Genomic DNA, 16,606 nt, shown 5'->3' on the forward strand with positions numbered 1-16,606 from the left:
GATAATAAAATTGTGAATTTTTAATTAATTCTTTCCATGAATTCATTATTAATGTATTTTTTTAATCAATAATTAAAATATTAAAATTTGTAAATATATTTTATTCTGACTTTCTTTTCGGTCGATAAAATTCATCAACCATTATTATTTTCAGTGGATAAAATTCATCAACTATTATTATTTTACTAACGAATGTTGTTTTGTGAGTAGAATTTCATTAGTAATTTTATTGTAACGATTATTAGAAATTAAACAAGGTCATGCATGTGTATGCCAAAATTAAGTGCTAAAATTAGCTTAGATAACTAATATTTTATTTAAAGAACTTATAAAAAATATATTAAATTATTTAATAAAAATACGAATGAATAAAAAGTTAAAATACGTATGTAATGTACTTGTTTCTGTTAGCTTAAGGTCAAAAGTCAAGAAGTGAAAAAATAAGACAAAAAAAAGTATGAATAACATAGATCATTAAATTTATAAAGTATTTATGGATACACTATTTTAAAATCCATCCAAAACATATACTCTCGAATATCTTCGGTGTGTTGAGAAAGAAACGATATTTATTATATAAATAATAAATAAATAATTTTTTAAAAAAATACAGCATAATTAGGAGTGGCAAGAGAAATTGAAGGAATATATAGTTAACCATTTTTAAATATAATTTGTGAGATTAGTGTTACATTAATGTAAGCAAAAACATTGGAAAAAGAAAGGAAGCAACTAGGGGACATCATTTGCACCTCCAGCTGTCTAATGAGTGGGAACCATAATGCTTTGGAAACCATTGTTAATTTGAATAAGCACAAGAGTAAGAAGATAAAACAAAAACAAAAATTATTGGAAATCTACAGAGGTAGCTCATTTCCCAAACACCTTTTGGAAATTAGATTATTGGATATTGTGTACATAATGCTCCACTTCTCCCACTCAATTCTTATCTTCTCATCTTACGTACAACATTCATTTACTTTAACAAACCTTAGGTTTTGTATTTAAGAATAGATCCGTGGGAATGAGAAAAGATGAAAATTAAAGAGAAAAAGAGTAAAAATCATATTGATTGGATTACCATGAAAAGAGTTAAAATAAAGAAAAATGAGTAAAAAAAATTGATTGATGTAAAAATAAATTCTTGCATTACAACACTAACTATTCTTGCACTTCTCCTTAAAAGTACCAAATTCATTTAACATACATACCATTAGACAAACCATTTCATCCCATTTATATACTTTGATTCTCTTAAAACCATCACATTTACATAAAATAGTACTTACTCAAAAATTTGTCTACAGCAGTTCAAATATCAAATCAACTTGTTTAATAAGTCCAATTACTCACTTGGTGAGTTACATTTGGAAAAACACTTACTCAATGACTATTTGGCTTGCCCAACGAGTCAAGCACTAGAACAAAATGTAGATAAATTCACCTAACAGGAGCAAACACACCCAACGATCAATCATTTCCTAACTTTGTATCAAACTCAAATTTGGCTTTCGTAGCAAGTCTCCCATGACCCTTTTCCAAACTCGAGATTTGCTTAGCGAGAATTTGACTCACCAAATAAAAACCTCCATAACTCAAACCTGAAAAAAAAAGTGACACATTAGATGGTTCCTTTAGCTCTAAGGTGAGTTCCTCTTATAAACAAGTCATAATCAAACCAACTTGATAAAAATGACTTATTATAAGTTAAAGATTCCACTTTACAATTTTAATCTCCTCCACAACCCAAAGATCAAATTAAAAATTTAAATACAAGTTTACTCATTCAAAAATTTCCCTTCAAAAAATGCAAAGAATAAATTAACTTTCAATACCTTGAATAAACATCTCTTTGACTCACAAAATACTCTTTACAACTCTATTTCTCTTTGGATGACTTAATTAGACAAATAAAATTTTAATTAAATATTTAAACATATCACTATAATCAAAAAAACAACAAAGATTCGCTTAGAACACCTTTAAGTAACATGCATTATCTTACATCTCACATGCAAAACCAAAAAAACAACACAACCTCAAAAAGGATAAATAGCATGCAAACCCAAAGAGCAACATAATCTCAAAAAGAGAAAAAGGTGAATTTATTATGTTCTTCACTTTGATAAGACAAGTGTGTAGAGCTTTTTACTGTGAGCATTCATGTGGTGCCTTTCAAAAGAATTAATTAAGATTAGAAACATAGAAGAAAAGGTGCGAAAGAAGTTTAGAAAAAAAAAATATAAAAAACAATTTTTTTTTGTAAAATAAATTCAATTAATAAAAAAAACTATTTAACTTTAACTTTTTATTATTTAAATAAAGTATCATCTTTTAAAAATCATCCCTACTTTAAAACTATTTTTTAGGTTTTAACCCTTGTGTTTAGAATGAATTTAAAATAAACTATTTACACCTAATACCTGCATGGGTTAAACAAGTAATCTGTACTAGAAATTATATACCTATCGATGCATTTAAAATCTAGAAAAAAAATATCATAAAATTAAATTAAAATAAAAGTATTATTGTTTATATTAATTATTTTATAAATTTACTTTGATTATCATTACTTTTAATTTTGTCATTATTATTTTTATTACTATTGTTATTTCAGAATTTTGTTATTTTTAATATTATAATAATTATTTATGATTTTATTGTTAGTTTTACATATTTTATCTATTTATTATTATATCTATTGTTACTTTTATAATCATTACTTATTATTTAAAGTATCTTTATTATTATTATTACTGTTATATCTGTTTAAGCAAGTTAAAGTTAAATTCGACTTTTCCTAAAATTTTCCTAAAAATCTTGAAACAAACCAGGTTGATGGGCGGTTTTTTTTATCTCATTTCATTTAAGTTTAACACAATTTAGGTTTGAAAATAAAAATATTGTTTGTTTTGGAAAAAAAAAATTAAACAAACAACAAGCCTGTTGAAATTATAAATACGTACGTCAATAATATTTATTTTCATATACTTCATGTATTATTTAATCTGTAAATAAAAAGGATTAGCAATATAATATATTTTATTAGGTAGAATGAGTTAATTAAGGTATGATCCAGCAAAATCCATCCATATGAAAAAAATATTTATAAATAAAAAAAGAAATTAAAGAAAAAAGATACAGTACACCATGCATTGTTCTGCTATAGTTTTGTGAAGAAGTTAGAGAAAGTATAAGCAGTGTTTGAATTTGTATGCTTAAATGCTTATTTATTCAAGACATTACATGCTTATTACTATTAAAGATATGCATGCAGAAAAACATAAAATGTACTACCATACCTGAAAACAACATCCCTTGCATTGCATTGCATGGATGAAAGCATACCATATAAGAAAAAAGTTACGTAGAACGGAAAGTTGAATATGCAGTGAATATATATAGTTACCGATGCATTTAAGAAACTCAATTAACAGAGAGATAAACATGCAAATATTACCAAAAACTTCTTCTGCATTTATGTCCTTCCCGATACATCATCCCACAACTGTAGCAAAAGTCGCATCCACACCTGCAAAGACAGAGTTTAAGCAGATATAACTCCATTGTTACAGTAATGTGGAAACTGCAAGATGAGTGATAAGTAAAAGTACCTGCAAATCATGTGTATACATCCAGCAGTTTTCTGAACATACATACAGCACCGGGGACATTTCTGCCACTTTTTCGATTTGGCTAACTTGAAAAAGTTGTCATCCGAATACTCTGGGTCTTTTTTACTCCGTTGAAATTTCCCACAACTCATATCTGCATGCCAAGGAACCTTACACTGTGCACAGAATAGCCTATGACAATAGGGGCACTCAGCACTGGTCACAACCTCTCTTCCATCATTCACCAACAGGCCTGAACATTCCTTGAAAGGGCAGTAAAACCTCTCCGACCAATCAATCATAGACTCACATCTCATAATTTCCCATCTATCAATAACTTCGCGAGGCAAGAGGGCATGGAAAGATTCAGGCTCCAATTCTATAAAACAATTAGGGTCTGGACAAGTCATATTGAAAAGATCATTGTCGCGGATTAGAGTTTCCACATGCTTGGATATGCAGTCAGGGCAAAATGCGTGATCGTAAAAGCTACACTTGCCATCTTTGAAAACCTGCGAGACTAGCTTCGAATCCAAACATATGCCACAAACCAAATTATGACGACGCCTATACATAATGGAGTGAAGGTGGATCCTGTTAGGTTGAAACCCCTCAAATACGAATGTATAGTACTCAAATGAATACTCTCATTATTCTGTTGCGCCTTCGTCGGTGAAACAAAGAAATGAAATCAATATTTTAAATGTAACTACTTGTTTTATTTTATTTTATTAATGTAAATTTAAAATATAACAGATTAATACTAACAGAAATTTCTACTTTTTACCATAAGCAAATTAAAAAATTATTTCAAAAACACAAACTAACTCACTAACTTTTATTTAAGAAAAATGTGTTTTTTTTACACTTTTTGACAAATTAGAGATATTTTTATCATTAAAAAAATATTTTTTTATATTTGTAAAAGTAAAATAATAGATATAAAACGGGTAAAAACATGTTGATAAAAAATAATATCACTTTAAATTAAATGACTAACTATCTTAAACATTATTTACTTCAAACATAATTCAATGTATTTGTATACACACCTTATAGTATTATATGATAATCTTGCCTTATGAATTAATTTACAATGAAAAAAAAAGGAAGAAAAAAATAATCTTGGTTGCAAAAAAAAAACAAATCAAATAATATTTAAATCATTGATTATAATTATTCTCAAAAAATTTGTCCATTTCAAAAATTATATTTTTCTCTTTAAAAAAAACTGACACAACAACTTATATCAATATATTATTTTAATTATTACTTATAATTATTGATATAATATTAATTCAAATTATTATTATATTAAACTAATATTTTAAAAAATATTTTCTAATATATTAAAGTTTGAAAATTATATATATTATTTTATTCTTTTTATCCATTATTAATTTTTATTTTTTATTTTTATTTATTTACTTAAAATTGGGTATTGACACTAATTAAGTTGGATGAGCACGTTATTCACATATAATGTAATATTAATGTTTTTTGAATATATTAATATATTTATTCAGTTTGTTTGTAGTTATTCTTATAAGTAACACTGCTTATTTTATAATATTCTTCTTACTTTTATTCTTGTACGGAAGATTGCTTATTTTATAAATTTTTACTATTTTTTTTTTATTTTTAAGCATTGATATAAGGAGTTGTTATAATTATATTTTCAATATAGTGAATGTAATGTTGTAATCTGCATTAAAATCATGAAGATAATGTACCGCAGCTTGTAAGTAGATAGGAAAATCACTGATTTATATTTATTATTACGGAACTTTAACAAATTATTCTTTAGTACACTTTCCGTAATAAAATTATAATTATAAAAAGAAATTAAATAAGAAATATATAATACTTTAGGTTGAAACGCCTCAATAATAAATATATAATATTGAATTGAGTACTGTCATAATTATCTGTGTTTATATTATCTTCATAATTCTTGCGTCTTCATAATTATCTGTGTAGATATCTATTAACCACAAAAATGAAATGAAATTTAAATTTATTTAAAATACAACAGTTTAACCACTTCTTTTATTAATGTAAATTTAAAATATAATATATTAACCTCTTCTTTTATTAATGCTAACAGAAAATTCTTCCTTTTAAAATAAGTAAATTAAAAACTCACAAGTGTCATGAAGTCAAGAAGAGGTTGGTAAAATCCCGATAGACAGGGTAGGTTAGGATAATTTTCAATGGTCCAAGTTAGAGGTGATGGTTATAATGGTGTTGGGTGATAGGTTTTGGTAAGCTTATCGAGACGAGCATCTAATGATTAACTTTTGTTTGGGTTGTCCAGCATAAGAGTCTTGAAATCTTTCCGGACGAGTTGTATTGTCTAGACACTTTGGTCTTCTTGGCCTTCTCTTTGACAGCATTAAACGAGAGCATCTAGGGGCACGAGAAGAGGAAGAGCATTTATATGAGCCATTTATTTAGTAAACGATGTAGGTGATGGTTGAGCGATTGACATTTGAGCTTTGTCCAAAATTATCCTGCTTTCAACGTCTCTCATCCTCTGTCGAGCAGTGATCTCGACCTTGATGTTCGTCAAGATTGAAGTAAATTCTTTATCCTTATCGATTTCTTCAGTTATTCGTTCATGTGAGGAGCTGCATGTTTATCCCTTCTTTAGGCTGATAGCAGTTCTTAGAGCCGGTGCAGCGGAATGATTAATACCTTCACTAAATTAAGAGAAAAGTGAATTAATTTTTTATCTCAAATAGTTGCTTTAAATAATTTTCTCGTAAATATAAAAATTTCTTAAAACAATTTAAACAAATTTAAAGAATAAAAAAGAGTAAAAATTGCATTAATGTAATTTTTATCCCAGTTCACATCACAGAGATCTTACGTCCAGTTGTTAACACCTCTCTTGTTACTCCAAGAGATGAAACTCACCCTTGTAACCCACAAGGGATGAACACCTCCTCCAAATGCTTTAAGAAGGATCGTCACCTCCTTTGAATCTTCACAAAGGATGAACACCTCCTTTGAATCTTCATAAAAGATGATAGACTTTCAACTCAACAACAACAACAACACTCAATCACACTCCCAGTAAAAGTTCTCGCTCTATGCCAACACATCAAGTTCTTAAAGTCATAACACAAGGGTTATACAAACCCTATAACACTGATCACCGCACACTCTTGAGACTTCGGCACCGGTAAGACCGGATATCGTGTCACCAAACAATCGTATAATTTCTAACTACTTTAAACTAAAAAATGCTTCCATAGTTTGGGTTTTAGTGCAATTAAAGTAAACATGAAACATATATGATAAAAGTGATCTTAGATACTCAAACACTTGGAAATGAAAAGATTAGAAATGATATGGAATGATATTGTTGGGGTTATGATTTCACCTACTTCCTCTTCATTAATATGCCAATGTCAATCTATTAATTTACTCAAACTCAATCCCTTGGTAGAGAGACTAGACTTCCTCATTAGGCTCCAATCCCTTGGAAAACCTAACAATTATTTCCGCATTAAGAATTGAGATTTAAGACAACCAAAGGTCCTAGTTTTATCCCTAGATACTATTTCCTTTAGGTGTTTAATCCAAGTCCAGATTTACCCAACATTTCCCAATATCAAGAAAACCCTAAAATCATGGGTAGCAATTTCACAACAAGCATTAAGAGAAGGAATTAAACACTAACAATCAATGAAAGAGACATATATTCATTCAAAACACAGTAGTTTACATAAGAGTTCAGTGGCTACATCAATCCCCTAACAACAATGAAACTAGCTCTCCATGAATGGAGAGCTCAAGCTTACAACAATGGTGAAAATGGAAGAAGGAAGAAAACCCAAGGGTGAAGAAGGACTGTTCCCACAACTTTTAGCTCACCTCTAAGAGCTCTAAATGAGAGAAATTGTGTTTGGGCAGCAAAAGATCCAAATCCCTTCGAGTTTCAACCCTAAATAGACCAAATTTGCCATCGCCACCGCTCAACTGCACCCAAGCGACAACATTCCGGTAACAGAGCGCTCAGTTGCACGCCAACGACACCCCAGCGACAACATTCCAGAGAGTTGGCGCTCAGCTGCGTGCTAGCTGCACCTCAGCTACAACAAGCTAGGATGAATGAGGCTTAGTTGCACGCCAACTGCACCCCAGCTACAACATTGATGTTCAATGTTCTTCTTTTCACACTTCTTCTTGCTTCTATGGTTCTTTGACTTTTTTGGATTGACACACAAGCTTCATGTAAATGATCTAAACATAGTAAAAAGTGGGGATTAGTGATGAAATTAAATCAATACAACTCAATATGTAACTACTTAGAAACACAACAAATTGAGGCATAAAGAAGGTAGAAATCTAAGAAAGAGTTGATTTTGTTTCTTTATTCATAAAAGAAATATAGGTAAAATTCAACATTATCACACACTATAGACAAGAGTTTCGAAATATACTTATTTCGTATGTTGTATTTCGTATTTTAGAACGAGAGTCCCAATCTAGTTTATAGAGATTTCATTTAAGGATACCTCCAAAAATATGTTGTCAACTAATTAATATGTGATAATCAATTATCTAATTATGATAATTTATTTTGCATTTAATGAATGCACAATGGTAAAAAACTTGCTTAAAAATTATCATAATTACTCGTGATAATCAATTATGGCAAGTCATAATTGATTACTGATGATTGATTATTCTAATTTGATAATCGATTATCTTAGGTATAAAATGAGGTTTTCTAATTCAAAACAAATTTTAATGCAACCTAAGGCAAACAATACATAGAATGAAAGATAAATCACATCCTATAGATAAATCTATTAAATTACAAAAACTTTAACAGAGGATAAGTTTTCATGAAGATCTTCTTGCAACAAGAGCACTTGAGACTTAACTTTGAGACATCATCAAAACTTCTTCTCTTAAGTTTTATGCTAACACCTTGCAATTCTCCTTCCTTCGAAGGGGAACATGGTTTTTAGCTTTTTAATCTCGACACCCAACTACAATTGCTTAATGTTGGTGATGCTAAAGCGTTGACCTCGACATGCACCACTCAACATTATCATGTTCCTCACTTGCAAAGGAACTTCATTAAGAACAAGTGCTTAACGATCCCTTAATGTTGTATGACACAAAAGATTAGGGATTTGTAGTAGCTCAAAAACACCTCCTTATGCAGGTTCTTGATAAACTTGACCAAATTGATGTAGATGATATAAAGTAGGTTGAAAGGTACCTCATCAGCATGTGATAGAGGGAATACCTTTCCAACTCTATGACATGGTCTCTTGAGCCTTTCTTGTGAAGGAACATCTTGGACACCACGTGCTGTAGGATCTTGGAGTAAGGAGTCATCTATCTATAAAAAATATCCTTTCCAATGAGATCCTGGTTGTAATTGAAGCCATAAAGCACTCTTTCAACAATACCATCATGAGCATACATGTCCCATAGCAGTTGGTGTAACGCTCGCAACCTATAACAGCAACAATGAAGGCTATGTTAACCTTTACTTCCTTTCCAAGAACGTTGGAGGTAAGGCCTTCTCTCTACAACTCAACATTAGTCCAAAACTATCATACTAGCTCTCACAGAGTTGGAGTGTCCCAATCAAAATATTCATCATCCCATAACGATGAACATTTGTGAGAATGTCAAAGTTGTAGGCATGAAGCTCCTCAAGGTCTACCTAGTGCTCAAGGTAAAGCTTAATTGGTTTGTCGAATGAGAAGTTGATGACATTGATGTGCTTTGAAGCAACATTCACTTCTTCAAGAGAGATCTCAATTGATGTGTTGTTTGCCATGAATGCAGAGAAAGCTTTTCTGAGTAAATGTTTGGAAGATGAGGAGTTTCTCTGAGAGAATGAGTGATACTTGGAGGTTAGGAAACATGCTTTTGGAGGTTAAGAAACTTGCTCTTGGAGGTTATGATTACAAAAGTGGGTAAGGCACATAGGGTTGACGATTATATATAGGAGTGGCTTTATTGGGAAGAGTAACGTCATGGTTTTTGCAACATCAACTCTTATTTAATGTGGTGTTGTACGTTTTATTAAGCTGGAAAGAATTTGAATCATCCTTGACCTAGACAATCTCCTTATTGGGTTAACTTGTTGCGGTCAGTGTTAAACAATGTTATGCATGTAGTGTTATATGTCCTTAGACGATAGGTCTTAGACGATATAATTGATTATAATATCTATAAATGATATGTCTTAGTCACTTATGCTTAGACGTCATATGACATACATTACAAACATGATAAATGTGTTTATTCAAACTTGTTCATTCAATGAGCTCATACCCAAAAGGGTTCTTAGACGAATAAGTCTATCTTCGACTAAGGGTTTTGTAAAAATATCATCAACCTGATATTTTGTGTTTACATATTGTAAATCCAGAGTACTCGTTTGCATATGATCTTGAATGAAAGGATGTTTGATTTCAATATTTTTTGCACTTGAATGCAAAATGAGATTCTTTGATAAACTTATGGTAGCATTATTGTCACAAAAGATGGGAATCTTACTCTCGTTAACATCGTAGTCCTCGAGTTGATTCTTGATCCATAGGAGTTGGGAGCAACAACTTGTAGCAAATATGTATTGTACTTCAGTTGTTCAAAGGGTTATTGTCTCTTATTTATTTATTGCTCATCCATGAAACATGGTTGCCTCCAATGAAGTAGCATCCTCTGTTGGTTCTCTTTCTCTCAATCTTATTTCCAGCTTAATCTACATCATAATATCCCCGTAACTTGAAAGTTTCTCTTCCTTTGAAGCAAAGACCAAGATTAGTTGTCCAAATGAGACATCAAAAGATGCATTTAGCTGTAGTCATGTAGGTTTCTCTAGGATCTGATTGAAATCTAGCACAAAGGAAAATGTTAAACATGATATCAGGCTTAGGCGCAATAAGATACATAAGTGAACCTATCATCCATCAATAGATGGTGTAGTCCACTTTTGTAGAGCTCTCGTCTAGCCCTATGCTGGTTGTTGGATGTGTTGGAGCCTTTATCTCCTTTGCTTCATCCAACTTAAACTTTTTAAGCAGTTCCTTTACATACTTCATCTAATGTATGAAGATAGTGTCTAGCTCTTTCCTAATTTGTAGTCCTAAGAAGGACTTCAATTCTCCCATCATGCTCATTTCAAACTCATTCAACATAATCTTAGAAAATTATTGGCAGAGGGATTCGTTCGTAACACCAAATATTATATCATTAACATAAATTTGAATACGATAAAATCATTGTTGAAGTTTTTGTGAAACAATGTAGTGTCTACTTTTCCTCATGAAAAATCAATTTGAGTTAAAAAAGAACTTAAGTGTTCATACCAAGCTCTAGGAGCTTGTTTTAAACCATACAACACTTTGTTTAATTGGTTTTAAAACATGTTTGAAGTTAGTAGAACACTCAAACCTCGGAGGTTATTCCACATAAACCTTTTCCTTGATATCACCATTAAGAAAGGAACTTTTAACATTCATTTTAAATAAATTAATCTTAGTGTAAGCAACAAAAGATAATAAAATTTGAATTTCTTCTAACATGACAATAGAAGCTTAAGTTTTTGTATAATCTATACCTTCATGTTGTGGGTATCCTTTAGCAACGAGCCTTGCTTTGTTTCTTACAACTTTTCCAACTTCGTCTAGCTCGTTTTTAAAGATCCACTTTTCTCCAACGACGTGTTTACCTTGAGGTAACTCGACAAGCTTCCATACATTACTCTTCTAGAGTCTTATTGCTTTAAGGTACTAAGGGTAGTGTAAAACGCTCTCGGATGTAGAATTTAATTGGCTAAATCTTAGAACCTTAAGTGTAAGGGAGTTGGTACATAGTTTTCAAGTGGAACCGTGAGCTAGATGAAGTTTCAATGAAAGGTATAAAAGCTATTTTAGGAGTGTTTTTTGCAACTGCAAATTGTGAAGTTTAGCACCAAAGAAGCCATAGGTGAGTGGTCCAAGAGTGGTCTGCAATGTTAAATTACCCAATCCAGTATTTTCTCAACGGTCCAATTTGGTAAGCAATATCTGCTTGTAAGTGCAAAGCTTAGTGTAGTTGCAAATTTTGAAGTTTAACACCAAAGAAGCCATAGACGAGTGGTCCAAGAATAGTTTGTAGCGTTAAATTACCCAGTCTAGTATTTTCTCTACGGTCCAATATGGTAAGAAATATATGTTTGTGGGTCCAATATAGGGAATTTCCAAGGGTTGGTCTGTAACATTACACTTCTATAATAGCATCAAATCAGTTCAATTAGGTAGGTATCTTAGGCATGTTTGACCTCTTGGCTGTTTTATATTTTCTTTTATAACTCCATTATGACATGGGAGTTTTGACACTGTTTTGTATACTTTAGGAAGTAGAGATGATGTTGATAGCTGATGTTTTTCCCATGACTATAATTGGTTGCATGTAATTAATCATTTTCAAATTGTTATGAGGTTTTATGTGTTGTTTTTGTGTGCTTGGGCAATAGAATTGATGTAGCTGGTTCATGACGTTAGCACTTGACTTGGTTTATAATAATTTAAGGATTTTTCTCATATGTTGTGAGATTTATAAATGATTTTGATGTGGTGGGCGACAACATTGCTGCCATAGGGTACCTTGTTATTGTTTGATAGTGTTGTCTTCTAATGTATGAAAATCAATGTGTTGGTGAAGTTATATGCGCTAGTTGGCAATAAGTGGTGTTTCACATACTGTGAAGTTGCATGTGGCGTAGGATATTTTTAATACTCATCTAATTGGTGTGAGATACTTAATGTTGTTGAATACTTCGGTTTGGGTGGTTATGTATGAATAATGATTATGGTCAAGGATAATGGTTATGGGCAAGGTTGAAGTTGTGTAAGTGAATGGGTCATAGCGATTGGAGTTAGAACCCCGATATACCTTGAGTATTACTCTTGTCGTTGCACAAAAGCAAAGAGTGATTGATGGTGAAATTTGGTAATACCCGTTGAATTCAAGAGTTCTCTTTCACTTGTGCGATGCATTGAAAAGAGGTCATCTTCGTCTATGTGAGGCAGTGGAAGATGATAAGTTACGAGATGCTATGTAATTTTAGTTTAATGAGAGAGTCACGGTGTTGAACCAACCACACAGTGTGGTGGTGGCTATGTTTTTTAGTATGTCTTCTTATCATATTTTGTTAAACCTAGGTTGTATCTTTTCTCTTTTGAGGGATATAAAGGTAGTCATCTTTCTTCTTGTGACGGGTAGAAAGGTGGATATCTTCATCTTTATGAGATAATTAAAGAGATGAGTTTCTTCGTCCATGACGAGCTGTAGAGGAGACTCAGATTCAAGTGCTACCATTTCCTCTTTTGGGGAGTAGAAAGTGATGGGTGTCTCACCCATAGGGTTCTAGCTCATGCTGAGTTTAGTGTAGATGGAAGCAACTTGGAGTTTTTACACATAAGCCTTAAGGTGTAGGGAGATAGTTTCAAAGTTGCGGTGATGGACTACTCGAATCGTCTTGTTTTAGTAAACATGAATGGTGCAGTGAAGTATGAAAGTTGACATAAGTTTATATAGATAATGGGTATTGGCACATGTTTCCTTTAATGGATAGGTTGTGTAAAGCTAATGAGTTGGTTGTGATTCCTTTTAAGGGAGTGTATGGTTTGTTAGTGTATCATTTGTTATAATCTTACTCTGTATTAATGCTATTTGATATGATAGGATTGAGTTATGACCTTAATGACTAATGTAATTAGGGATGACAACGGGTCGGATCAGGTACAGATAGTGCCTACTCGCAACCCTACCTGCAAAATAAAAACTCTAACCGCAACCCGCCCGTTACCCGCATGATTATCCGTTTCAAAAAAATCCGTGGATATTTTAAAACCCGCGAGTACCCGCAAATATTAAAAAAAATATATTTTATACATTTTAAAAATAAAATTATAAAAAAATATAAAATTTAATATAAATAAAATAAAATATAAACTAAAATTTAATTTTAATTAAATTTAATCAAATAAAATATAAATTAATTTATTATATTTATTTTTTGCGGGTAACGAATATCTGCGAGTTGGGTAGTATACATCCGACCTGTTTATAAGTGGGTATTAAAATACCCCCTATCTGTGGGTAGTGAATACCTACTAGTACCAACTATTTGTCGTGGATTTCATTTGCAGATATTCGTGGATGCAAAGTTTTTTGTCATCTCTAAATATAACTATTGTATTAATGTTTTGATGTTTATTCTGTTATCTCATCTATATTTTTTTTTTCTTTGTAACGATGATTGTATGAAGTTTGTGTTATATAAATGCAGATACAAATATTTCCGATGTTGATTAAAAGCTTCACAGAGGATAATTGTTATATAGGGTTTCATGTAAAATATGTATTTAAGAAAAATAGATTTTAAGAATTTATGTATGGGTTTAAAATTAGATTTTAATATTTAGTTTTGTAAATATTAATTAACATTTACATTTGTTAAATGTATTGAATTCATGCTTTTGAGAGTTTTGACAGTGTGACAAGAGATTTTTTTCTTTTAAGTTTAAGGCGTTTTAATAACTATTAGAATATTTAATAAACTCTCAAGAATGAATATAATACTATCATCATTGTGTATGTTTACGTTATCTTCGGAACTCATGCGTCAAACACCAAAATAAAGTCAAAATTTAATATATTTTAAATAAAACAAGTTAACCATTTTTTTTACTGATGTAAATTTAAAATATTATATATTAATAATCTTTTATTAATACTAACGGAAAATTCTTCTTTTTAAAATAAATAAATTAAAATAATCACTTTAAAAATACAAGCAAACTCACTAAGGTGAAAAATGATTTGTTTTCTAAACAATTTATTATTTATTTCTTAGTATGGATCGTAACCATTTTCTCTATTTTTACTAATAAAATTATAATTATAAAAATAAATATAAATAATTTTATAATTTGATGGTAAATAATTTTTATTTATTTTATAAAAGAAAAAATATTTAATTTAAAAGAAATTAATTTTAAAAACAGTTAAATAAAAAAAATCAAATAAAATTTGAAAACAAATTGGGATACCAGAATCCTCTCTATAAATTGGGTAGAGAAACACCGAACTAGTCCCAATCCACCCATGCTTCCCAAACAATATCTGACCGTTAAAACTTCTTTATCAACGTCCATAAATGTCCATTTATGAATCCATGGATAATGAAGAGGAACCGTCGATTAATCTCAATCAAACGGCAGAGATCTGATTTTAGAAACAGGCTTGCGCGCTCTTCCCGTTTCCATAAATCCTCAATCTCTCTCAGTTTTTCTGTCATTTGACATCTGAAACCAGAAATCCTAAATCTGTAAATTTGGTAGAAAAAATGTCAGGGCGAGGAAAAGGAGGCAAGGGATTGGGAAAAGGAGGTGCCAAGAGGCACAGAAAGGTGCTCCGAGATAACATTCAGGGCATTACCAAACCTGCCATTCGTAGATTGGCCAGAAGAGGTGGCGTGAAAAGAATCAGCGGTTTGATATACGAAGAAACTAGAGGAGTGCTGAAGATATTCTTGGAGAATGTAATTCGTGATGCTGTAACTTACACCGAGCATGCTAGGAGGAAGACTGTCACTGCAATGGATGTTGTTTATGCCTTGAAGAGACAGGGAAGGACTCTCTATGGTTTCGGAGGCTGACCAATACTTTACTTTATTTTTTAATTACTACTTTCTTATGAAAGTTTCTCTGAGAACTTGTTTAGTTTTATCATAACAGATGTAAAACTTTTCAAATTATATGGATTAAGATTTCTCTAATCTTCTAAGGTGTTTGGATTGTATGACTTCTGTTACGGTCTGATTTGAATCCTTCATTTGAGGCTAAAAAACCATGTGGATTGTGTCAATTATGCTTTTGATTTTATCCAACATAGGACTGAATGGCTTAGTTTTAGTGTTTATGTTTCTTGAGTTTCTAGAATTTAACATCATAGTTTACTAAATTGTTATTTTAGATATTTTTATAATTTTTAACCAAGGTTTTGCCTTTTCACTTTAATTTAATTTTATTTACTACACTTGAATTTTGTATGTAACTTTGTTTACTCGCGTCAAATATAGTTTAATTAACTAAAACATATAGATAATTTTAGGCAAAAATGAAAATGGGATAAAAATTACGACTTAATAAAATTTTAAAAAATTATAAACCATTAATGTAAAAAATTACATCTACAAATTAAAGTGAACAAAATTGTAATTTGACAATGGGGGAAAAGAATATTAGTGTATCATGTATCATGTATGCGTGTATTATGTATGAGATATAGTAAAGTTAACTAATTACTTTCTTCAAAAGGTGAAGTTTGAAGAGAAGAGTTGAAATTTTTTGTGTAGTGAAATTATTGTTGTGTTGTTTCATTGAAAACAATATTGAAAGTCTTAGATTCAAGTTTGAAGTGAATGCATGAAATTCAAATCAATCATGGAGAAAGAGAATTCATTCTTGATGAGAGGGAACGAAGTTTGTGTATAGTAGAGTATGCATAGAATCCAGCCAACCAAAAGATGAAATCTAGCTTAACCAGTGTAACTAGGGGTGAAATCCAACTTAGATAGTTTGATCAACTGGTGAAATTTTTCGACCATTCTTACCAAGGTGGAATCGTTTATGGTGGTAGTAATAGAGTGGTGAAATGAATTATGTTGTCGTTTTGAAGTGGTAGAATTTCTTTTGATCTCGTATGATCAATTATGATGATGTTCATGGAGTGATAAAATCGAATATAGAAATGTATTGGAAGTGTTGGGTTGATTATGGACTATTGAACTCATAGAATCAATTCTAGTATGGTAAAATTGATTATGGTGCAATAGAATGATGTTCAATGGTGTGCGGAAATTGATTCCATAATTTGGTTATGGGAGTTGTAGAATTGATTCATTGGTATTGAAATTGTTTATGGGTGTGGATAGAATTGATTTTATGAATTTTTTAGTTTCT

The 16,606-nt window shown here is 30.9% G+C and overlaps 2 protein-coding genes across 2 annotated transcripts; one reads left to right on the forward strand and one right to left on the reverse strand.

Annotated features, from left to right (window-relative positions):
• Positions 1-3,456: 3,456 nt before the first annotated feature.
• On the reverse strand, positions 3,457-4,195 carry LOC124841451 (E3 ubiquitin-protein ligase RSL1-like). The gene is made up of 2 exons (XM_047317730.2): positions 3,615-4,195; positions 3,457-3,532 (listed from the first exon to the last, which is right to left on the reverse strand). Exons 1-2 carry the CDS (start codon positions 4,187-4,189, stop codon positions 3,457-3,459), a joined length of 651 nt encoding a protein of 216 aa, XP_047173686.2. The 5' UTR covers positions 4,190-4,195.
• A 10,729-nt stretch (positions 4,196-14,924) lies between these two features.
• LOC124841453 (histone H4) lies at positions 14,925-15,420 on the forward strand. Its single transcript, XM_047317732.2, has one exon. It carries the CDS (start codon positions 14,989-14,991, stop codon positions 15,298-15,300), a length of 312 nt encoding a protein of 103 aa, XP_047173688.1. The 5' UTR covers positions 14,925-14,988; the 3' UTR covers positions 15,301-15,420.
• Positions 15,421-16,606: the final 1,186 nt, after the last annotated feature.

Source organism: Vigna umbellata, chromosome 5 (genome assembly GCF_029865625.1).
Source record: "Vigna umbellata cultivar VRB3 chromosome 5, Vumbellata_1.0, whole genome shotgun sequence".
Taxonomy (NCBI): Eukaryota; Viridiplantae; Streptophyta; class Magnoliopsida; order Fabales; family Fabaceae; genus Vigna; species Vigna umbellata.

Bases quoted from the DNA above. Each gene is read 5' to 3' on its own strand.
- LOC124841451 (XM_047317730.2), bottom strand. From the start codon at position 4,189: ATGTATAGGCGTCGTCATAATTTGGTTTGTGGCATATGTTTGGATTCG. The intron at 3,533-3,614 runs GTACTTTTACTT...CTGTCTTTGCAG, and splicing joins TGTATACACATGATTTGCAG to GTGTGGATGCGACTTTTGCT.
- LOC124841453 (XM_047317732.2), top strand. From the start codon at position 14,989: ATGTCAGGGCGAGGAAAAGGAGGCAAGGGATTGGGAAAAGGAGGTGCC.